We start from the raw sequence: 24266 nt of genomic DNA on the forward strand, positions 1-24266 counted from the left end.
AAAAGCAGTCCGTGTATGTTGATCACTAGGTTAGTGCTCGAGCAGTCCGTGTATGGCGGCTCTTACTCTTTTATTTCACTTCTCACTCATCAGTGTGATATTTTTTAAAGCGTAATTTTCTTTTTAATTACCTATAAACCTGTACATGCACTAAATAAGGGCGCACTGGTGCATATTTATAGCATTGCGAAGACATCGAAAAAACAATGAAATGAATGATAAATACAACCACACAAGATTCAGGGCATTCGTCTTACAACCAAAATGTATGACATAATTAACAAAAAAGATCTTTCTAGATGCACATCGCTTAAGTTTCACCGTACTCTCTCTAATCACCAAGTAATAAAAGTTCTTAAACTTTTTTTATCGGTAATTATGATGTGAATGTTGACACCTGTAATTTCAGCATATTTTGTAACATATAAGTTATAACTTATTTAATAGTAAAGTAATAATAGGTATCAGCAGTAACTTTTTCTGCTGGGGATGGCTTGTGGTACCAGTTTGTGGCGAAACATAAACTGTAGCAGTTCTTTAGCAGCATGGATCGGCTCCGTCGAATCAAGAAGCGACTGCTTGAGAACAGCTTTGATAACCTGGTGTGGCTCGTTATGGTCGGGCCCAGCCTGGTTGGATATCAGATTTCTAGGAAAAAGATATTTGGTTCGGTTCATCATGATCATTTTAAGTTATTTTTTGTACAACCCCAATAACATGAAAATCTTCTAAACTCAACATGTGAATGAGTATTGGTTGACTCACGCTAGACCGCGGGGCCGGGCCGCATCTTCCGCCGCTTCGTTTTCTATGGAAAGCACCACGTGATCACCGATCAGCCGTCATAGAATATGACATGTCGGACGCCTCGGTCCGCGCACGGCCCGGTCTAGCGTGAGGCGTGAGTCATCCTTAACGGGCATGTATATTTTTGCTAGTATTTCACCTCAGCGCTTATACCATTACACAGAAAAGACATCCTCCAGATTGAGCATAGTAGCGCTACCCCCTCTGCCACAAATATACGGTAGTTTGGCTGCATCAGTTTCATTGAAATAATTGCTCTAAACTCCATCTAGAGGATTCCTAGTCTATGTACCATTACAGTCCCTTTCTGGATCATCCACTTATCGCTGCTTGCCTACGTGTACGGCGTGGGCACCGTGGTGTATCAGGCGACGCACGCGCAACGGGCCAGCGACTTCATCAAGAGCTACGTTAACGTCTCCCTCTTTGTACTTGTAGCGAACAACAGTTACTGGTGGATAAAGGAAAGGTAAACATATTTTCACCACACTAGCCCGTAAAGGCTCTTTTGATTGTTCAAAAACTAATGAGAAACTTGCATTTTATCCACAAGAGTGGCCAAGTATTTTCATGCAATTTTGGAGTTTTTTCCTTATGTTGTCTGGTAGAATTAAGTTTTAAATTATAAATATTTAATAACGTTTATTTGGATTTAAGTTTTAGTCAGTAGGTATTTTTCTCGCGTTGGTGTGGTAAATAGGTGGTGTTTCATTCGGTGGCAAAATTAGTTTAACCCTCTTGCCTTGAAACCAACAACCCAATTACTTTGCCCCTTGTTAAACAAATAACTATTATTTAAATCTTTTGTCTATAAACAGGAATATCAAAATACAAGCCAATAAAAAAAAATCATACATTTTTTCCTGTAACCCGGGGAAAATTCTAAGACCCTACCTGGACCGACTTGAACGAGACTTACTCAAACTAATGGGAATTTTGTCGCTGGTTCGCTAACAACAGTTCGCTAAACCTAGCTCAGCCGAGAAGACTCTAGCAAGAAAGTTAGCTACGGCTGACAACATAATTATTATTAAGTCGAATAAACACTCTACATGTTTTGATTATATATTTGAGGATCTATCATGTCGAGCCTTTATTGTATTTAATTACTTTCGGGTTTCGTTCTCGATATTAGCATATATTACACATGTAGTTTCACAACAGACTCGCCATTTCGCACTATATTTTGGAGAAACAAAACGCAAATAAAAAAATAAATAATTTAGGGTAGAAGGAATTATCGCTTTGATATTCCACCCGCGCCAAGGCGCCATCATTCACAATTTAGTGCTTCGCTGTTTCGTACGTTACTCTTAGTATAAAAAATAAAATTAGTGTTTCCTTTGAGTGTTTAAAGTATATCATCGGTTTTAAATCATGCCGAAACGTAAAAGTGATATAAATGATTACGGTTATCTTGAGAAACAGCTGCGTAAATTAAAACGCAGGATTAAAAGTCGGCGTTACCGCCGCCGTGATAGTTCTTTGTCTTCGTGTAGTGACGGTGTTTCGCTTCATGACCCGCAGGGTGAGTAATAGTTATCTATACTTAGGTACTGATTTGCTTGTATACATAGATTATAAAAATCGGTTTTTCGACGTTGTCAATGTTGGTTATTTAATAGAAATGTCGTTATGAATGGCATAGAAAATTAGTTACAAAAGTGTAACGTCAATTGATTAAATCGCTGGATATACGGACTGTCCACATGGGGCTTTCCAAATCCATATAATTAGCTTTTGTTTTTAACATTATTTGTGCCAGTATGTAACGAAAAATGTATTTAAATTATTAAACCACTGAAAAATCGGACTGTCCATATGGGGCTTTCCAAATCCAAAATAAAGATATGTACACAATCGGGATCTGCTTCCTAGGGTGTTCCCACCGTGACATAAATGTAAAATACTAGCCGTTTTAGTGGGTTTGCGTGTTTCTCATATTAAAGGAGTCTCACTACCCCTTAAAAATATATTATTTTATATTTTTATTTAGAATGCGAATCAGTCGCCAACGTGGACAATGACGTCATCGAACCCGAACCTGGGTGTTCCTATTGGAACGATTATTGGCCGGTACCGGACCCGAGCGACGTCGATGATTGCGAACCCTCCTCGCCCGCCGCGGTCGAATCACCGCCTGCCGGCGCTGCCGCGCCTTCACCTGCCGCCGTCGAATCTTTACCTACCGCCGCTGCGGCTGCTACCGCCGCCGCGGCTGCTGCCGCCGCTGCAACGTTGCCGTCCGCTGTCGTCGTCACAGGGCCGTCGCCTGCGCCTGCTTCAGTGCCGGCGCTCACCGCTGCCGCTATAAAACCCTTTACTGATGCAAGTGTTGCCGCGCCTGTAGAGGCCCTGCAGCTGGCACAAGCACCAGTTGAAATACCAAAGACGACGACTCTTGACCCGGATTTGTTGGCAATATTAGGCGAAGACCCAACTGTCATACAAGAATACGGTAGCGATATACAAAGTGATCTGGCAATCAGGATAAATCACTTGGCCACTTCAGGTCTTAGTAAAGAAAGCCGCGCAGAGATCAAAGACAAATATCCGATCCCGGGAAATTGTAAATTGATTAAGGCTCCTACGCTCAATCCAGAGATACGGGCATCTTTGATTGAAAGTCAGGCCAAGCGGGATAAAGGGATAGAAAATAAACAGATTTTAAACTCCTGCGCTTTGTCATCCCTCAGTAAAGCTATCACGCTTCTTATGACGTCTGACAACAAAAACCAGGAGGTCCTCAGGTTATTAATGGATACAGCGCGAATATTAAGTGACATACAACACAGTGATTCGATGTTACGCAGATTCTTTGTTCTGTCAACAATGAAAAAAGAACTGAAAGATCAACTAGAAAACACAAAGATTGAAGATCTACTTTTCGGCAGCAATTTGGTGGAAACCTTGAAGTCAGCAAAGGCTATTAGTAAAACTGGGGCAGATATGAGGTCTACTGCTCCTACAAATACTAAAGCTGGCGCGCCTAAATCAACAAACAAGCCTTTAAACGCACGAGGCCCCCCTACACATCGCAGGCCGCCTCCGTCGGGGGGGACTCGGAACTGGCGGTCGACGAATCCAGCTCCGACTTCGAGGCAGACGACGACGAGGCAGACGACGACGAGGCACCACAGGGACTCGAGGACATCGTCGCGTCATCAATATCCACGTCACAGACGTTAGATCTGGTAATGCACGGTAAGCCGGCTGGGCGACTTTCTCATTTTTACCACGAGTGGACTATGATCACTAATAACCCAGTGATACTTGATTGGATAAAAGGTTATGAAATATCTTTTATATCGCCAGTTGTTCAGACCGTCATCACCAAAGAACCAAAATATTCACAATCTGAATATAAAGCATTCGAAGATTCTATTTCAAATCTTATATCTATTGGAGCTGTGTCATTATGTGTTCCTTGTAAAGAACAATACATTTCCAGTATTTTCCTTATACCTAAACCAAATGGGCAACAGCGTTTAATACTTAATTTAAAACAGCTTAACAAATTTATTAAGACACAGCACTTCAAATTAGAGGATTTACGGACAGCTTTAAAACTGATATCAAAAAACAGTTTTATGTGTACGATTGATCTTAAAGACGCATATTTCTTAATTAAAATTCATGATAATTCTAAAAAATATTTACGTTTTCAATGGGATGGTAATTTATATGAGTTTAACGTCTTACCGTTCGGGCTATGTACAGCTCCGTTTGTATTTACTAAAATTCTAAAACCGGTTGCTAAATTATTAAGGTTCAAGGGATACCTATCTGCTTTTTATTTAGACGACATTTTCATAGTGGGTGACTCGTACACTGAATGCATTCAAAACATGAATGATACGAAAGCATTATTAGAATCACTGGGATTTATAATAAACAGAGAAAAGAGTATTTTCATTCCTAGTCACTCTTGCAAATTTTTAGGTAATATTATAGATTCAAATAAATTTGAAGTTAGATTACCTGAAGAGAAAAAACAAAAAATAGAGAAAGAAATAATCAAGTTTAAAAAACAAACAAGGTGTAAAATTAGAGAATTTGCTCGATTCTTGGGTTTACTTACATCTGCGTGTCAAGCTATAGATTACGGTTGGTTGTACACGAAAGATTTCGAACGATGTAAATATCTTAATCTCAAAGACGACGAAAATTATGATAAATATATGATTATTCCTGCTAGTCTATCCCCTATATTTGATTGGTGGTTAAAGGCGATACACAGATCTGTTAGTAAAATAAAAAGCGATGACTATTCTTTGGAGATTTACACAGATGCCTCAACAACGGGGTGGGGAGCAGCTTGTGGCGATGATACTGCTAGTGGTCCGTGGGATAAATATGAGGGCTCCTTACATATTAATTACCTAGAGATCCTAGCAGCCTTTCTAGGGCTTAAAGTTTTTGCTAAAAACGTTCAAAATTGCCAAGTATTGTTGCGCATAGATAATACGACAGCAATATCGTATATAAATAGAATGGGTGGGATCCAATTTCCACATTTAACCAATGTTACTCAACAATTGTGGAAATGGTGTGAATCACGAAATATTATTGTTCATGCTGATTACATTCGTTCCGCCGATAACTGCATAGCTGATGCCGAATCGAGAAAATCGCACCCCGATATTGAATGGGAATTATCAGAGGATGCTTATAATAGAATTAAAAATTATTTCGGGGAACCTGATATTGATTTATTCGCGAGCCGAATTAATTACAAATGTAACAAGTATGTGTCATGGCAAAGAGATCCGGACGCATTTGCAATAAATGCATTTACAATATCTTGGGGCGATTTTTTCTTTTACGCATTTCCACCAATATCGATGATTTTAAAAACATTGCGAAAAATTATTGATGATCATGCGACTGGTATAGTAGTTGTACCAAATTGGCATACACAGCCATGGTTCCCCCTTTTCAAAAGATTACTTATTTCGAAACCTTTGATTTTACGACCTTACGATGAATTAATTATTTCTCATTGTAGCGATCGTGCAATACATCGCCGGATTACGCTGGTTGTCGGGAAACTATCCGGACGTCGCTACTACTAAGAGGAGTCCAAGAACCGTCTATTCCCATAATTATAGCGTCTCTGTCAGACAATACAATCAAGCAGTATGATACTTGTTTTAAAAAATGGTTCTCATACTGCAAAGAGAAGGGCATTCATGTTTATAAGGCATCAGAGCTTGATGTTTTAAGTTTTTTAACGTATGTCTATGAAAGAGGCGCTAGGTATGGTACTATAAATAGCTGTAGATCGGCATTGTCCTTGTTATTTAATCAAGATATTACTAACAATGATTTAATCAAGCGATATGTTAAAGGTGTATTTCGTTTACGGCCGGCGTTACCCAAATATAATTTGACTTGGGACGTTGACAAAGTGTTAAATGATTTAGCTGATTGGTTTCCGAATGAAGAACTTAATCTTGAAAAACTGACCAAAAAATTAATAACATTACTAGCTTTAGTTACCGCTCACCGGGTGCAGACTTTATCTACTATAAGCATTAAAAATATAAACATCTTAGGTTCAGATATTATAATTCAAATTCCTGATCTAATTAAAACATCACGGCCTGGATCACATCAACCCGTGCTTTCATTACCATTTTTCTCGCCCAGGCCTCAGATTTGTCCCGCAAGCACCCTTAGAACGTATTTGGATAAAACTAATAATATACGAAGTGATATTGATTCGTTATTTATTTCATTCAGAAAACCTCATCATAAGGTTACGTCCCAGACTTTAAGTGGGTGGATTAAAAACACATTATCAAGCACCGGTATTGACACCACTTTGTTCACTGCACACAGCACTAGACATGCGTCTACTTCCAAGGCCTTTAAATTAGGGGTAAGTCTAGATGTCATTAGGAAAACTGCTGGTTGGAGTGCAACATCTTCAGTTTTTGCCAAATATTATAACAAAATGATATCTGAGCAGTCTAGTAATAACGATTTCGCAAGAAATATATTAAATACTTCATGATTAATGTTATCTATGTATAAATTAACATGGTGTAATTAACATTAGTACATACTTAGGAACCGATTATAACGTTACAATAAATAATAATATTGTAAATACTTGATTGTTATTTTGTGTGAGAAATATACGCTATACAAATCATTGTAACCATAGTTTAACTATAAGTATCTACTTATCTATTAAAATATTTCACGACCTACACTATCTCTAAACATCTACATGTGTAATATATGCTAATATCGAGAACGAAACCCGAAAGTAATTAATGATTAAACGAACTTACCTGTACGTGAAGTTCAATCATAATTACTCGAAGGGTTTCGTTCGAAGATATTAGCAACCCTCCCTTCCCTAGGACTAGCCTAGCCCCAGGTCGTGAAATAAATGTAGGAAACAGCTCAGCATCTCTCCAAACAGAATGATGGCGCCTTGGCGCGGGTGGAATATCAAAGCGATAATTCCTTCTACCCTAAATTATTTATTTTTTTATTTGCGTTTTGTTTCTCCAAAATATAGTGCGAAATGGCGAGTCTGTTGTGAAACTACATGTGTAATATATGCTAATATCTTCGAACGAAACCCTTCGAGTAATTATGATTGAACTTCACGTACAGGTAAGTTCGTTTAATCATTAAGTATCCTTCAAACTTATAATCATTAATCATTTATTTCATAAGACACGGTACATGGGTGTTACATTGAAATATTTAGTACTGCCAAACTGCGGAACAGTTTGATAGCAGTTGATTTAACTCTTGATATACATTTGTGTCAAATAAATATATACCTACTTTCAGAGATCTACTAAGGAGTGTACTAAAAAAAGCTAAAGAGAGTGACACTAAAACCATACAAGCTGGGCTATTCGTCGAGAAGTACGAGCGCTCGTTGTCATTAATCAAGCGGATTTTGCTCGTTTTCTACACCGTCAATACAATCAACGAGTTCACAACATATTTGCCCAGACGGACTGATATGAACGCAGACACCTTCTCAATGACACCTTGTGTTGGTAAGAATTCAATTTAAAATAGGGATTAGTCAGTTTTCTGAAGGACTTGTGTTGCAGTATTCCCTCATTTTGCAAGAAAAATCTCGATTAGCCGTGCAGAGACCGAGCCATAATTTTAATCAGAAGGAGCCGAGATTTAGCATGGACTTGGTCAAACCGAAGAAATGATTGAATGACGACACAGTAAAATTTTTTTTGAAAAAGTCGTTTTGGATTATAAATCAAAATTAAGTACCTACATCTCTTTCTACAAGATCTTTTAGAAAGAAGTATGTATGTATGTCTTTTATTTACTTACATATCAACATTGTTTTAGGGATTGAACCACTGACGTCGTTTCCACAACGTGAAATCTGCATAGCACTGATATCAATTCAAGAAATAACCATTCTCAACACTACACACAGTTTCCAAACTGTGATGCTTCTTCTCTTAGCGCATACTTCTGTCATGTATCGATTGCTCTCCGATGAAATCACGACGTTCAGTACGCTGCTTACCGATCCAAGAAACTACGATTTTGTGAAAGGAAGGTTGCCCGTCATTATATATCGCCACGTTCTTATTTTGGATATAACAAAAGACCTTAGAGCTTTATACAGTATACCAATGGGAATCAATTTTGGTTCGAATGCAGTGTGCTTGTGCTTTTTTTTCTTCTTGGAACCTGCAGAATATTTAAGTTTTATGCCGATAGTCGTGTATTGTTTCATTGTATTCTCCTTGTACTGTTTTCTTGGGCAGCGGCTTACGGATGGTGCTGAGATGTTTTCTCAGGCAGTGTACAACAGTGGTTGGGAGATGATGCATACAAAGGAACGGAGGGCAATTGTCTTTATGCTGCTACAGTCCCAGAAAGAAGTCGATTTACTTGCAGCCGATTTAATCCCTGTCAACATGAGTACTTTTGCTACCACGTGCCAGGCCATATATCAATTTGCAACTGTTTTTAAATTGTAAAGCTACTAGACATTTCCAATAAGTCTGTTGTATCTGCATGTTATCGTTCAAGCATTTTCTTTGAAGCTGACAGAGAAATTAGTAGTACCTACCTATTGCCTAGTAGTTTGCCTATTAAATCAAAAGATAGCGAAGAAAATAATTGTTTTATTTCAGTAAATAATATATTACACAACCAAGGCCGCAAAATCTACACATTATGTGTAGAGCCATAAGAGCGAGTCACATATTTTTGCGGCCTTCGTAGAGATATTATTGCAGGTGATTGTTTCTACGAAATACGAATCCATATTGCCATTCAGAAACACAACTTCAGATATTACAAGTTTAGCAGGACTTTATTTCAGTACTCGAATTAAAAACACATAACAGGGTAGCATATTTTAATAGATAAAACAAGAGAACCCTTACAAGTAATTCCGAATCGTACTTCCATTTTTCTTTTAATTGCTAATAATGCGAAATAGCAAATAGCAAAGTTGATCGCTAGGTAATTACATAGTTCAATTGAAAATCTCAATAGTCTTGCAAAGAAGGTCAGTGGAAATAGTCTTAAATATAAATGTCCTGACTCAAAGTAAGAAAAACGTACTTCGAAAGAAGCCAGTTTAGGGCCTAGCTAAATGATAATATTTTACGGCTCGGTCACGACATTGAGCGACGACGGCGGTAGCGACAACCATGGGTGGGAACGAAAGGTTCGATCGCTGTGTCTCGCGTCAACCTATGGTTATCGCTGCCGCCGTCGCAAGTCGCTCAATGTCGTGGCCGAGCCGTTAAGGCCCATTTACACGATACAAGATTCTTGAACAAGAATTGGCAATAATTGTATGCAAGTTTTGCCGTGCAATAATTGAATTCAAGAATTGAATCAAAGTGTTTATACATGAGCAATAACCAAAATCTTGAATACAATTATTGCATTCAATTCTTGATAGGCAATATTCTTGACCGTATTTCGTTTACACCAAAGACATTTATTGAACGGCAATAATTGCATGCAAGTCTTGACAGGTCTAAACTTCAAGTTGAATCAAGTATGATGTATTGAAGCCATATTGAAGCAAGAATTGAAGCGATTTGCATTGGCAGATTTTCATTCAATATTGAACGTTTTTTGTGCGTAGTAAAACTGATAAAATGAGCAAAAATTATTTGAAATTAGTTAGTTCGGAGATAATTAAATTCATAGAAATTTATAGAAGTCATCAATGTGTGTGGGACACATAGGATAAAAATTATAAAAACCGTGAGGCTCGCGAGGCTGCCCTTGCAGCTTTTTCTATAGAATTTGGGGTAGAAGGTTTTGGTCCCAAAGAAATAATGAAGAAACTTAAGAGCATAAGAACGCAATATAAAGCTGAAAAGAAGAAAGTGAAGGATTCAATGGGAACTGGATCTAGCAGTGCTGATGTTTATAAGCCAAAACTCGATTGTTTTTAATGAACCTTACCTGTATAAAATCATTTAATGCCAAATAAATCGCGTTAACTACTTCAACCAAAAACGTACTTATGGTGCACTTAGGTACTCTAAATAACTGAGACAAGTGCCGAATGAATCTCCAGTTGCCAAGTATGTATGTTACTTCTAGCTTAACGTGAGCCGGAATTGCATTACGCATCACTGTGTTCTGTCTTTGAATTGTAGAACTTATTTTATCGAGCAAGTAAGAAAACTGAGCTTTGTTTACACGAAACATGTTCTTGAACTCGGCTTCATCCTCATCAGCTCGTAGCTCCCGGCACAAAGTGTTCGAAGCTCCGAGCAAACTTCTTCTGTCTATCCATTTTTTGTCCAACATCTTTTTCTTCTACTTTTGTGACGTTTTTCTAACAGTTTTTCTCGTAACACAGTTGCTACTATAGCAGCGACAAGGAACACACCTTCGCGTACGGAATCCATGTCGACAATAAAATATGGATTGGCAATTCATGAATTCAATTAATTGCACTAGGCTTCGTTTACACGTATGCCAGTATTGAATTCAAGTTGCTACTTGAATACAAAAATGTCATGTATGTTTAGATAGTGCAAGTTTTTTGTTGCCTCAATTTTATTGTATTGAATGTTCAAGAATCTTGTATCGTGTAAATGGGCCTTTACAGACAACGGCAATCTAAACTGAAATAGTGTATGGAAATGAACATGTCATCTTTGTTTATATTTGTTTATATTTGTCACTTTTGTTAATATTTGTCATCCCAATACGTTATTATTTTTGATAGGCTTTTGTCAATAAATAATTGTCATATTGGCTATGGCCCCAGTTTTTATTTATTTATAGAATTTTGACTTCAGTTAAGTATATACTGCTTACTTCATAATTTTGGCGGCCGACTTGTTGGACGGGGTATATTCATTTTAGGTAAGTGAATTTTTATTTTATCTGAGAAAAAAAAAATAGTTTCATTCCTGAAGGTATTACTAAATGTAAGTCCTATATTGTTTTGTTATACAATAAATGCATTTTTACTTAGCAATTTCATTTCTAGGTTTAAGTCTAGTTTTAATTTTATAATGTTATAATTAATTTAGTTAGTTTGAAATTTAGGGCAAATTATATAACTACGGTAAATCAAGTAAATATAAATAATGGACAATAGCGTTAATTCTGATTAGTATAAAAATATCAAAAGAAAAAGTTCATATTACTGGCTAATTCATTACTTACGATATTCGATAGTGGTTCAATTGGGCTAAACAGTACCAAATATTCTTCTTCCGCAGCCAAGACCTGAGAATTTTCACACCTGCCAATTCGATACACCTACTTTATAGTAACGTATAATTAATTGTATTTAAAATTATATTTTAATTATGGAAATAAATTTTACGGGATTTTAAATTGTATTATAATGGTAGTTATCAGGATTTAGATTTTCTGCCGAGGACCACAATTTTATTTCTGGTACAACACAAGATTTGAATCAAGGGTATTTTTTTAGTTTGAATAGTCAAACGTAGAAGAGTAGGTGTTTGCCTATTTCCTGAGGACACCATTAAGATAAAGCTTAATTCATGTTCTTGCTGGATCCTTACCTAAAATGTACCGAATTGTCAATTAAATTGTATATGTATTGTATTGTAATTGTTGTATTGTTGTTATTCGCAGGATAAAAGCCCGTTTTCCAGAACGTTTTGACCCACGAATAGTGTTAATTTTCGTGCAAGATGCAGTGTTTTAGCCGAGCACAGAACGGTTTCCAACGGCTGAAGAAACGACTGCGAGAAAACAGCTTCGACAACCTCGTGAGTCTCGTAATGGTCATGCCCAGCCTGGTCGGATTTGAGATCACCAGAAGGAAAATATCCGGTAAGTGGAGTTACTGTAAGGGCATGATGTTTAAGCTGAATTCTACGGACTTTGCCGCGCGACCAGCGGCGGTACGGTCGCATTTTTATCGTTTGTCACCATGCCTATCACGTTCTGACAAGTATGTAAGTATAAGAGACGGGTTTAGTGATAGGGGATTATAATGGAACCATGCTGCGCCCGCAGCATTAATAACCGGAGAGTTAGGCTTCCTGATACTCGTAACAAGGAAATAGATAGCGCGCAGATATATATCATTTAGGAGCTGTCAAAAAGCCTCATAGAGGCTTCTGGTGACCAGAGAGCTGGCCAATATTTTGCTCAACGGATCAGCATTGCCATCCAGCGGGGCAATGCGGCCAGCCTTCTGGGCACCTTACCGAGCGACTACGACTTAGATATTTTTTTTTATTTACAATGGTTTAAAAAAATAGTTTTATTCCTGAAGGTATTACTATATTATGTTATTAAATGAATAAACCCAACATGATATATTGATATGTATCAAGAAACATGGCATATTGTATCAGCCAAGCTAACAAACGGTTTGAGCCACATCGGCTACCTTTTCGCTTTAATATTTTCAGATTCTATCCGACAAAATGAATTTTGAACTTAAACCAAACAGGTCCAAGGTATGTCTGTAATTCTTTGTAGCTTAATTTTTTGCATGATGCATGTCAGCCAAGTGGGCACAAAACAGTAATTTAATATTTATAACCAATTTTACAGTTCCTTTTTGGATCATACATCTATCGCTTCTTACCTATGTGTACGGTATGGGTAGCCTGGTGTACCAGGCCAAACATGCGCGAGCAGCCAGTGACTTCATCAAGAGTTTCGTCAACGTCTCCATCTTAGTGCTTACGGCGAACAACAGCTACTGGTGGCTAACTCACAGGTGACTAGAATAATGTTTCACAAACGTACTCTATCTAATTCTGGATAGTAGTACGTTATATCGTCTATATGACCAAAATATTCTTATCATCATCATCATCTCAGCCATAAGACGTCTACTGCTGAACATAGGCGGGTCAAACAGATCACTGTGTTATGTCTTTCCTGTAGACATACACAAGAGTTAAGGGCTATAAAGGTGAATTTTCTTATTTAACCCTTATCTACGTGAAAAGGTCCTCCTTTTATTTAGAGAACTATGATAAAATCATTTCTTACATGCCCACAAGCTGTTAACTATTGCCCACAGGAGAGAAAAATGGACTGTTCGCGATAACACACTAGTTTTCTCTCCTGTGGGCAATAGTTAACAGCTCGTCTTCGTTTCGTCTTGAGGCACTGAGGTATGTCGGACGAAAAGACATTACGTAGTTTCCCGAACTCTGCCCAACCGAGTTGGATTCGGCGGTTGACCTCTTTCTCGAAGTTGGACCTACCTAATTGGACTATTTGTCCTAGGTAGATGTACGAGTCAACAACTTCGAGTACCGAGTTTCCAACAGAGACAGGGATGGGTACAACATTCTTATCGCTGTAACAAAATACCTAAGACATGGATGTATTAATATTACCCACTATTAACATATCGTATGTGTGTGGTGGTCAAAAATCGTGGATTAAAACCTCGGTCGTGCCGTATAAAGGATGACTCACGTTAGAACGGGCCGTGTCCGACCCGGAGCTTCCGGTGCATCGATTTCTATGGAAAGCATCACGTGATCGCCTGTCATGTCATAGAAAAGTAAGCGCCGGAAGCTCCGGCCCAGACACGGCCCGGTCTAACGTGAGTCATCCCATATAACCATTCCAGTCGCAGAATCACAAAGTGGTAACTAAATGTCAGATGTGTCGTAACAGAGTCCACACAATGTGTCTAGAATTGTTTCGAAACAAAGTGTCGTCGCCGTGTCTACACTTTTCCGTAACAAGGTGTCGACACATTTGTGTGCACTTTGCGTGCGGTTTGCGACTAAATCTGACAGCAAATTTGTGACAGCAAATGTCAATATAAAATACCTCTTGAAAACCAAGGTTTGTCAAACTACTATTAGCCCTATCTATGTCTGTTTGGCCCTATGGTTGACTGGTAGAGAATGCCATTTGGCATTAAGTCCGCCATTTGTACATTTTTGTATATACTTTGTGCAATAAAGTTTAAATAAATAAATAAATTAGTGTCTCGTGTGCTCGTAATTCTAGTAAGTCATCATGGGCAATGCAAATGATAATAATCGACCGAAACCATATAAACACCCAACACCCGTCAACCTTTTACAGAAAAGTTTTTAAAGAAATTCAATAAGCTACTTAGGTCAGGCAACGAATGCTCTAAAAGTTGTAGAGGGAAATGCTCGGAACACAATTTTTGACTCCGTAACTCGGTTTGACAAGTTAGGAGGTGAACATATCAAAAGTCCCCGGCTGTAGCCCTTGAGCGGGGGGGAGAGAGGGGGCTTTGAAGGTCCCATTTTCCCGTTTTTCGATTATATCTCGGAAACTATGCATCTCAGCGACATGGCCACTTATACAAAATGAAAGTTAATTTAATTTGTTACAAGTTTATTCCGTCAATTTTTTCGATATGTTGAATAGTTTTTGAGATATCCGCTCTGGAAAGTTTATTTAGGGCTCTCAATTTTATCTTGATATATCTATATCAGTGAAGGTGCTAGGCCGTGTTTGGTATCGTTTTCGTATAAATCTGGGGTGCTGAATCCATTTAAGATATCACATTGACACCATTCCACAAAATAAAAATAAATCTTTTTAGGGTTCCGTACCTCAAAAGGAAAAAACGGAACCCTTATAGGATCACTCGTGTGTCTGTATGTATGTCCGTCTGAATACACAAAATAGTTCTTTACCTATAGACGACAGGAAAACCTATTAGAAATGTGCAGTCAAGCGCGAGTCGGACTTAATGTACGGAACCCTTAATACGCGAGTCCGACTCGCACTTGGCCGGTTTTTTGAAACTCTTCTTGACGCTTAACCGCTGAACCGATATCGTTGAAATTTGGTATAGAAATAGTTTGCGTCCCGGAACAGGACATAGGATAGATCTTATAACCAAAATCATCTTTTGAAGGTGTGAAAAGTGGCGTGGAAATTTGTACGGGAAATCAATAACCGCTGAACCGATTTATATGAAATTTGGGATGGTCTACATCTTTGATTTAGTTAAAAATGATGAAAAAACATGACTTCAAACCTAAACTTAAACAGTATTAACTTCAAGAAGTCAATTCTGAATTCCCCCCTACACCTCATTTCACACCTTTAAAGGATGATTTTTGAAATAACTTATTATATCCTGTCTCAGGACTCAAAATATATGTGTACCAAATTTAAATTAAAACTGTTCAGCAGTTTAAGCGTGAGGAGGAGTTTAAAAGAAAGTATTTTAATAAGTTTATATGTTTTTACTTCGGAATGGTGTCAATGTGATACCTTAACTAAATTTGGTACTGCGAATTTATACGAAAACGATACCAAACATGGCCTCGTAGCTTTACTGTTGTAGAAGTCAAAATAAAATTGAGAGCCCTAAATTCTTATTACTTGGCCAAACTTGTGTAGAAGGAAAAGGTAAAATAAAAGTCTTCGGCAGGAATATAAGACACAAATATATATATTTTTTGCGTTACAATTTCATTCATAAAATATAAACATACCTTGATTATACTATTCTAGTGAGATCCTCATAGATAAACAAAAACATTTACTTAAAAAATTACAAGGTCGAAATGTCACGGAACTTGTGAGAGTAATATGTGAAAAATGAAAACTTTTATGACAAAAAAAATCTGGACACAATTTAAGAATCACCCAATTGCGTCGAGGAATCATCTGTATTTTTGCTTGTTTCATTACCTCCTCGCTTCTTTTTTGTCCTTTGTATTCTGTAGCAATTTGTTAGATCTGAAAATAAAGATAACTTGCGTCGTCACGGATGTCGATTTATAGGTTTTAGGGAGTGCAGAATTCGAAAACGATGATCATTTTATAATCCAAGATGGCGGCTACGTATTTTGTCATAAAAATGGAATCCAAAATGGTTATCATTTTCTAAATCTGCGCCCCCCAAAACCTATAAAACGACATCCATGACGACTTTTATGACATAGTGCATGGCCGCCATTTTGGATTTCAAAATGGTCATCATTTTCGAAATCTGCGCCCCCTAAAACCTATAAAACGACACCCATGACGACTTTTATGGCATAGTGCATGGCCGCCATTTTGGATTTTAAAATGGTCATCATTTTCTAAATCGGGGCCCCCTAAAACCTATAAAACGACATCCATGACGACTTTTATGACATAGTGCATGGCCGCCATCTTGGAATCCAAAATGGTCATCATTTTCGAAATCTGCGCCCCCTAAAACCTATAAAACGACACCCATGACGACTTTTATGGCATAGTGCATGGCCGCCATTTTGGATTCCAAAATGGTCATCATTTTCAAAATTGGGGCCCCCTAAAACGTATAAAACGACATCCATGACGACTTTTATGACACAGTGCATGGCCGCCATTTCGGATTCCAAAATGGTCATTATTTTCGAAATCGGCACTCCCTAAAACCTATATATCGGCACCCATCTCGACTTTTATGACAAAGTGTTTTGCTACCATCTGCACGCAAGACATTTCTATTATTTTTACGTACAAAAATGGCCCCCTGTCAACTTTCAATCGAGATTTAATCGATAATTTATTCGATTAATATTCAGATTAATTCAATTTCAATCTATGTTAGGTCGACTAAACTAATCGCGATTAAAATTTGAGAATTAACTTTTTTTATTCCATGAATTAGTCGAATAAACAGTTAATCGATTAATGCCCATCTCTGACCACGGAATTTTTACACTTTGAGAATATCTGAAAACAAATCAACACAAGGAGCCATTTTGCAAATCCAGTAACATACCAGTAACTTTGTTATTACTTTTGACAGCGCGTGTCATGTGTCAACACAGAGTCGACACAAAGTCGAAACATTGCAACTACTTTGTGACTGCAATATTTCTCAGCCTTAAACCATATTTATACATCATAATTAACAAGTTTCGTAGTATGTAAAGCGTTATTTCTGTTATTTAAGTATAGTATACGCATCGAAGTACTAAAAATGCTTCAAATAATATAGTTATGAACACAGGCACTGAGAAGTAAACAATTTCATTTCCGGCTAAACTAAAACAATGTGGTGGCGCGTTGATTATATTACACTTAGTTTATCAAATCACTCGAGCAGTTTAATTCCCCATAATAATTTAAGTCCTATTGTAATATAAATGCAAACAATATATAATTACGTCTTGTAATCCGTTTTAGAGATGGCGTATTAATGTCACTTATTTTTATTTAAGTATTTTTCCATCTGACAGTTTCCATTTGACAGGAACAAAATGAACGAATGAACGAATGATTTTGGCATAAAGTAGTCGCAAACCCGAAACAATGTGTGCACACGGCGACCACACTTTATGTCACTTTGTGTCATGTGTCGACCCTTCCCCATTTCTGGTAACTGTGTCGACACGGCGACGACTCTGCGACTGGAATTGTGACCGAAACAGACGGTGTCGACACAAGATGTGTCAACACCGCGTCGTAACGGCGACTGGAAATGGTTGTATGGGATTCTTAAAGCATAAAAGTTGTTACCGAGAAAAACGCAAAAAGTTGACTAACAATTTGCTCAGGATCCTTACCATACACAGACGAGAGGTAAAGTAAGAGCTCGCTTTCAAAACTGTAATTATTTCCAGGGATCTATTAAGGAATGTACTACGAAAGGCTAATGAGAGTGATAAGAGCACTATCCAAGCCGGACTGTTCGTCGACAAGCACCGGCACTCCTTATGCATGATCAAACGGATTTTGTTTATTTTCTACTTTATCAATTTAACCAATGAGTTTACGTCATATTTGCCGAAACGTGCTGACTTGAACGAAAAAACCTTCTCAATGACACCTTGCGTTGGTAAGAATTCAATTTTAAATTAGAGAAAAATCACGTATCAACATATAGATTCTACGACCAGCATTAACAGATCCTAAATTGTGCCATGTCGCATGCATTTTCAAGACAAAATCCAACCAATGAGTCTACCAAATTATTTGTAGGTAGCTTATGTTTGGCCCACGTTAAGATATCGGAGTAGTATTACGAACCGACGGGGCATGATCAGCAAACAGTCCGTATTTAAATGTTTGCCGTCACAGCGGCGGCGGCGACACGAATATACATTACAATATATCTACCTAATAATCATTGTAATACAGTACTAAAGTGGAAGGGATTTGAAATGTTTTAAAGCGTCTATTAATTACAAAAATATTTTTTCAGGACTCAAGCCACTGACGTCCTCTCCACAACGTGAAGTCTGTATAATGCTGACATCCCTTCAGGAATTAACGATCGTTATCGTTGTACTAAACTTCCAGACAATGATGCTCTTGCTCATAGCGCATACTTCTGCCATGTATCAACTGCTCTCTGATGAAATCATGACATTTAATACTTTACTTACCGATCCGAGTAACTACGATTTAGTAAAAGAAAGACTAGGCGCCATTATAAAGCGACACATTCTCACTTTAGATATTATAAAAGACATCAGAATTTTATACAGCATACCGATGGGAATCAACTTTGGTTCGAATGCGGTATGCATGTGCTTTTTCTTCTTTTTGGAACCTGAAGAATATTTTAATTTTATGCCGATATCTATGTATTGTTTCATCGTATTTTTCTTATACTGTTTCCTTGGGCAGCGGCTGACGAATGCCGCGGAGGTGTTTTCTCGAGCTGTGTACAGTTGTGGCTGGGAAATGATGGATATTAAGGAACGAACAGCTATATCTATAATGCTTCTGCAGTCCCAGAAAGATGTGGACTTACTTGCAGCTGATTTGATCCCAGTCAACATGCTCACTTTTGCAAGCACGTCACAGGGCATATATAAGTTTGTTACTGTTTTTAAATTGTAGAGCAAGTAGACAACTGCCAATAACTGACTGTGATCGAATATTTATAATTATAATTTAGAAGTTATAAAGGTTTAAACTTTAGTTGCTTAGTCGATAATAGAAAACACTGTCTATTAAAATAAAAGCTATATAGTGAAAAGTTATTTGTAAGTAATTTATTATTCCTACGTCAATAAAAGTGATCACACACACAGATCTAAATCACCGAGGCTAAACACCTCTAGTATATCACATTAGCCAGCAAACTTATAATTAAAAATATAACTTAATACTAAAGAGCTAGAAGCCATATTCTTGTTTTATTTATTTAATTAATTTGGAATCGGTTAGCCGCTTATTTCAGATTGTACAACCTGGTAGGGATGTGGAACTAAAGTACCTAAGGTAAACGTAGGTGCTCGACGCGGTACCAGTATATGTCATCTTGAAACATAGGTCATTGTCAATAGAGGTGACAGCATGGTGTCATCTATTGGGCATTAGCATGTCGAGCACTGGTACGTTTACCTTACCTAAGTAATAAAATATGTGCATGCGTGGTGTCTGGTAGAACTATGCGGCCTCCACCAGGTAGATTCCAAAATTGCGAAATTTCCACACTACACGGGAAAATTTCGGAAACTTCTCATATTTATAAGAATTGAAACAATTTTGTTTGTTTCCTGTGAAAGTTTTCGGAAATTTGCGAGAACTTTTCGAAACTTTTTGGAACCTTTCCGCAACTTGCACATCTGTGGTGCCCTGGTGCCTAAATAAAGTGCACTTATCTTACTGAAATGTTAATGTCTCCGGTGTCGCAACGTACGTTTCACGGTGACCTTAACATAAATACAGTCTTTGCGTGTGTTTTGAAATGATTTTCGTCCAAGTCGAAGTGCGGAACGAATTGTGACACACCAACTCAATTTTAATAATTGAGTTTCCTTTTTCCTCAGAATTCTAAAGCTTCGTAGTAGAGTAACCTGTTGTCTATGTGTGGATCCTGACTCTGACCAAATTTTTAAGGATGACTCATACTAAACGGTCCGGTCCCAGGCCGGGACGCCCGACACTTCAGTTTTCAATAGAAAGCATCACGTGCCCCGGGTGACATTAGGGCTTGTCGATAGCAAATTGATTGTAATATCTATTGTATGAAATGAGGTTTCTTAATGAAACAAAGTATACAGGATGATTCATGAGACGTGAGCAGGACTAATCCTGCACAATCAGTAACTGATAATTGATCGATCACCGTCGTATTTAGGCGAAACAACCACACTTTTTCCTATTTTTTAACTTTTTAGTGAGGACAAATTTAATTCTCTGCAATCATGGTTACCCTACAAGACCTAATTAATAAACATAAAACCTCTTTAAAGTCTTGACCGTAATGACAGCATTTTGATTACGAAGAAAATAAACTGTCAAACTTGAGTGAGATTTCAAAAGTAACCAGACCGTGATGACATTCAATTTGACACAGAATATCGATAGTTTATTATTCTAATTTTAGGGTGACCATGCATGTCGTAAATAAATTAGTACCTTTTTTTTCAACACGACTAGAAAATTAACGTTAACCTCACTAATACTCATACGAAACAGTTGCTTATAATTTACGAAATGCGCAGTGTTAGTCCTGCTCACGTCTCCTGAATCACTCTGTATACCTAACTTGTAAGGCCACAGGTTGTAGTCACTAACCCCCTTATTCCTAAAACTTTACAAACCTTTTTAATTAGTTGATTTATGTTATTTATTTATGCTTTATCCCTTCCTTTCTTTTCTTAATACGTAAGTCAAAATGACAGATTAACGCGCAATTAAAACCTAATTGTGGGTTGTACCGCGTTTATGAATAACGCCATAAGGAACTATAGTAAGTATCTTAGCAAGCAGTTAGCGTTCCATCACAAATTATTTCCTGTAAGTTCACAACTTTGCATTATTGACCGAAGCGAAGCGAAGGTCTACGTTTTGACTCGGGCATTTTGCTTTCGTATGTCCGGATGTTCTCCTCTACAGGTCGCAATTCTTAACCGATTCTCGTGAAATTTTGTGACCGAATTTTATGACTAAATAAATTTTTTTTGTCAATCCGGTTTTTGGAAATTTTAAAAAATGGCGGAGTCGTAATACCTGGCGCCTAAACAAATAGTCGTATCGATATTATAAGAGTTTTTTCTTTTTGAGACATGTTTACAGAGTTAATAGCAAAAAATGCAGAAAAAAATTATCGCTGGTTTAGGCGGTATTTAGATATTTAGTTTTGTATTTCCGGATGTTCTCCTCTACAGGTCGCAATTCTTAACCGATTCTCATGAAATTTTGTGACCAGATTCTATGACTAAATAAAATTTTTTTGTCAATCCGGTTTTTTGAAATTTTTAAAAATGGCGGTGTCGTGATACCTGTCGCCTAAACAAATAGGTCGTATCGATATCATAAGAGTTTTTTCTTTTTGATATATGTTTATAGATTAAATGGCCAAAAATTCAGAAAATTTGTATCACTGGTTTCGGCGGTATTTAGATATTTAGTTTTTACTTGAGAATGAGTAGCTAAATTTCGTCAGCTTTAGTAAGAACTATCATGGCGCAATTTGCAAACGTTCGCTTTTTTGTTTGCATAGGGAGGTCCCTGGTTCCATCCCCAGTAATTGTATGCTGCTACATAACTTTTTGTATTTTTTTATACTTAAATTTCGTATCAATTGTTGTTTTTTATTTTATTTTTTTATTTTGAAAAAATGAAAAAAAAGCGTATTTTTTATTTATCAAGCGCGGGCTAAGCGCATTCGTTTATTTTTTGCAACAGATGATGGCTTTTTGCGCTTTAAAGAAAATTTGATTCTTGAATATACGGCGCCATACCTTTGGCCTATGCTCGTCTAGATGGCGACACCATTTTATATTTAACAATTTTTACTCATATCAGTAAAAGAACATGGGTCAAAATCATATGGCGTTCTAAAAATAAAAAAAATCATTTATCCATACATATATACATTTATTGATTTTTTTTTTTTCATTTTCATTTTAATCCTGTATCGAAAGATGGCAGTAAATTTACTGTGACTACAAAATTTAGTATGACAATAACCCTCTACTACATATAGGGACCGTGCGCGTTGGAGGGTCTGCCATCTTGTGGCCTGAATCGGAAACATGTACATTGCCAAAACAAGTTCTACCATCTACCGTTCTTGTAGGTACGTTTCCTTATGCATAGTAGGTTCTGTCATCTTGTGGGCTACATCGGAAGCATAAACGACACATTTACGCCTCACGCCAAAAATCTGACGGCTCCTATTTTACCCCCTATAGTTCACGCACGCCCACTATAGGGACCGTGCGCGTTGGAGGGCCTGCCATCTTGTGGCCTGAATCGGAAACATATGTGCACATGTACATTGCCAAAGCAAGTGCTACCATCTACCGTTCTCGTAAGTACGTTTCCTTGTGCATAGTAGGTTCTGCCATCTCGTGGGCTACATCGGAATCATAAACTACACATCTACGCTTCGCGCCAAAGATCTGACGGCTCCTGTGCTGCCCCCTATAGTTCATGCACGTCCCCTATACACTTTATTCTCTTTAGATTAGATATTTAAATTCTTACTCGAGAATAAGTAACCAAATTTCGTCAGCTCATCTAAATGCTATCATAGCGCAGTTGGAAAGACGCTTACAAGCAAGGATATGGGAATAGGTTCCCGGTTCGATCCCCAATAAATGCAATTTTTTTTGTTTATTTTTTGCACTTAAACATCGTATTGCTGATTGATCAAGCGAGCGCGAAGCGCTAGGTAAGCGTATTCGTTTGAGTTTTTGTTTGAACATTTTTTTTTGCGGTTTTAGTTCAAGGGCATGGCTGTTCCAGGAGTCAATTTCCACTTACGTTTATAGCATGGGCGGTCACCATCCATAAATCGCAGGGGTTAACATTGCCTAGGGTAGTGGTCGACCTTGGGCTCAGGGAACTAGCTGTAGGTTGCTCGTACGTTGCGCTTTCCCGGGCTCAAAGTCTAACTAATAATAATGTTAGTTAGACTTTGAGCCTTTTAATTTGGATCGTCTCGCTAAAATGGCCCATAATTTCCGCAAATCATTTTTTCTTCGAGGCAATTACTCCGTTCTCATTTTTTCCCAGTGGAATTTCTTCGCTTTATTTAATTTTTCGTGTACATTTTTTCATAAACTAAATTTTCCTTTTCTCAATTTATTCCCTTTTCTTTTTAATCCCAGTAGTTAAAATAACCAGTAGGTTTTTTTTTTTCACTAACTAAATATTCTCTATCTCCACATTTTCTCTTTTTTTTAATGCTAGTGGTAAAAATAACCTGGTTTTTTTCAAATAGGTAGGTTAGGGTTATTTTTTTTGATGACCCTATAAACGAAACTGCTCCCAGAGATAGGTAGGTTAGGGTTATTTTTTTTTGATGACCCTAAAAACGAAACTGCTCCCAGAGATAGGTAGGTTAGGGTTATTTTTTTTTGATGACCCTAAAAACGAATCTGCTCCCAGAGATAGGTATGGTTAGAGTTATTGGCTGGCAGCGTTTGGTTTTTTACTTGTAGTTTTTTAGATTATGTTTTAATTTTAGTGTTTTTGATATTTGTTGTATGTGAAATACCTACAAGTAACAAATATAATTACTACACTATTAACATACAGTAACAAGAAAATATTATCCTAGATATTTAAAAGAACGAAAACTATAAGGAAAAGATTAATTTAAAAATATTAAAAATAGGCGATTGCGGAAGAAAACCATTGGGAAAATATGGGAACGGAGTAATTGCTACCGAGAATGAATGATTTCGGGAAATTATGGGCAACGCAAAATATGAGAACGGAGTAATTGCCTCGAAGAAAAAATGATTTTCGGAAATTATGGGCCACACTCGCGCACGAAGCTTCTTAGTTGCAGTTTACAGGTTAATTCAAAGGTAATGTTGGTTTCCTAACATAGGTAGAGTTAGACCAAGAAAAGTCTGCAGAGATTTTGACACTGGCACAAATAACATTGGCACTGCGTGTGCTGTCAAAATCTCTGCAGACTTTTCTTGGTCTAACTCTATCCACTTTTCTATACAATTAGTATGGCGACGTATATACTTAAGGGGCATCGACCGTACACTGACATCGGGATGATATTTTTATCATGTTATTTAGTAGTCATCGTGCGTCTCGCTTGC

General features: G+C 37.5%; 2 protein-coding genes and 2 long non-coding RNA genes across 4 annotated transcripts in view; 3 read left to right on the forward strand and 1 right to left on the reverse strand.

Annotated features, from left to right (window-relative positions):
* LOC134792923 (uncharacterized) overlaps window positions 1-24266 on the reverse strand; it is a 242032-nt gene that overhangs the window by 26874 nt on the left and 190892 nt on the right. The window lies entirely within an intron of this gene.
* The window catches only part of LOC134792922 (uncharacterized), a 254775-nt gene that overhangs the window by 9924 nt on the left and 220585 nt on the right, over window positions 1-24266 (forward strand). The gene's annotated exons all lie outside the window — the stretch shown is intronic.
* Window positions 451-8829, forward strand: LOC134793059 (uncharacterized). The gene is made up of 5 exons (XM_063764582.1): window positions 451-666; window positions 1108-1276; window positions 3830-3991; window positions 7624-7838; window positions 8155-8829. The coding sequence occupies exons 1-5, from the start codon at window positions 546-548 to the stop codon at window positions 8796-8798; spliced, it is 1311 nt and encodes a 436-aa protein (XP_063620652.1). The 5' UTR covers window positions 451-545; the 3' UTR covers window positions 8799-8829.
* LOC134793259 (uncharacterized) lies at window positions 11973-19109 on the forward strand. Its single transcript, XM_063764823.1, has 4 exons — window positions 11973-12114; window positions 12847-13015; window positions 17859-18073; window positions 18440-19109. The coding sequence occupies exons 1-4, from the start codon at window positions 11973-11975 to the stop codon at window positions 19081-19083; spliced, it is 1170 nt and encodes a 389-aa protein (XP_063620893.1). The 3' UTR covers window positions 19084-19109.

Source organism: Cydia splendana, chromosome 8 (genome assembly GCF_910591565.1).
Source record: "Cydia splendana chromosome 8, ilCydSple1.2, whole genome shotgun sequence".
NCBI classification, from domain to species: Eukaryota; Metazoa; Arthropoda; class Insecta; order Lepidoptera; family Tortricidae; genus Cydia; species Cydia splendana.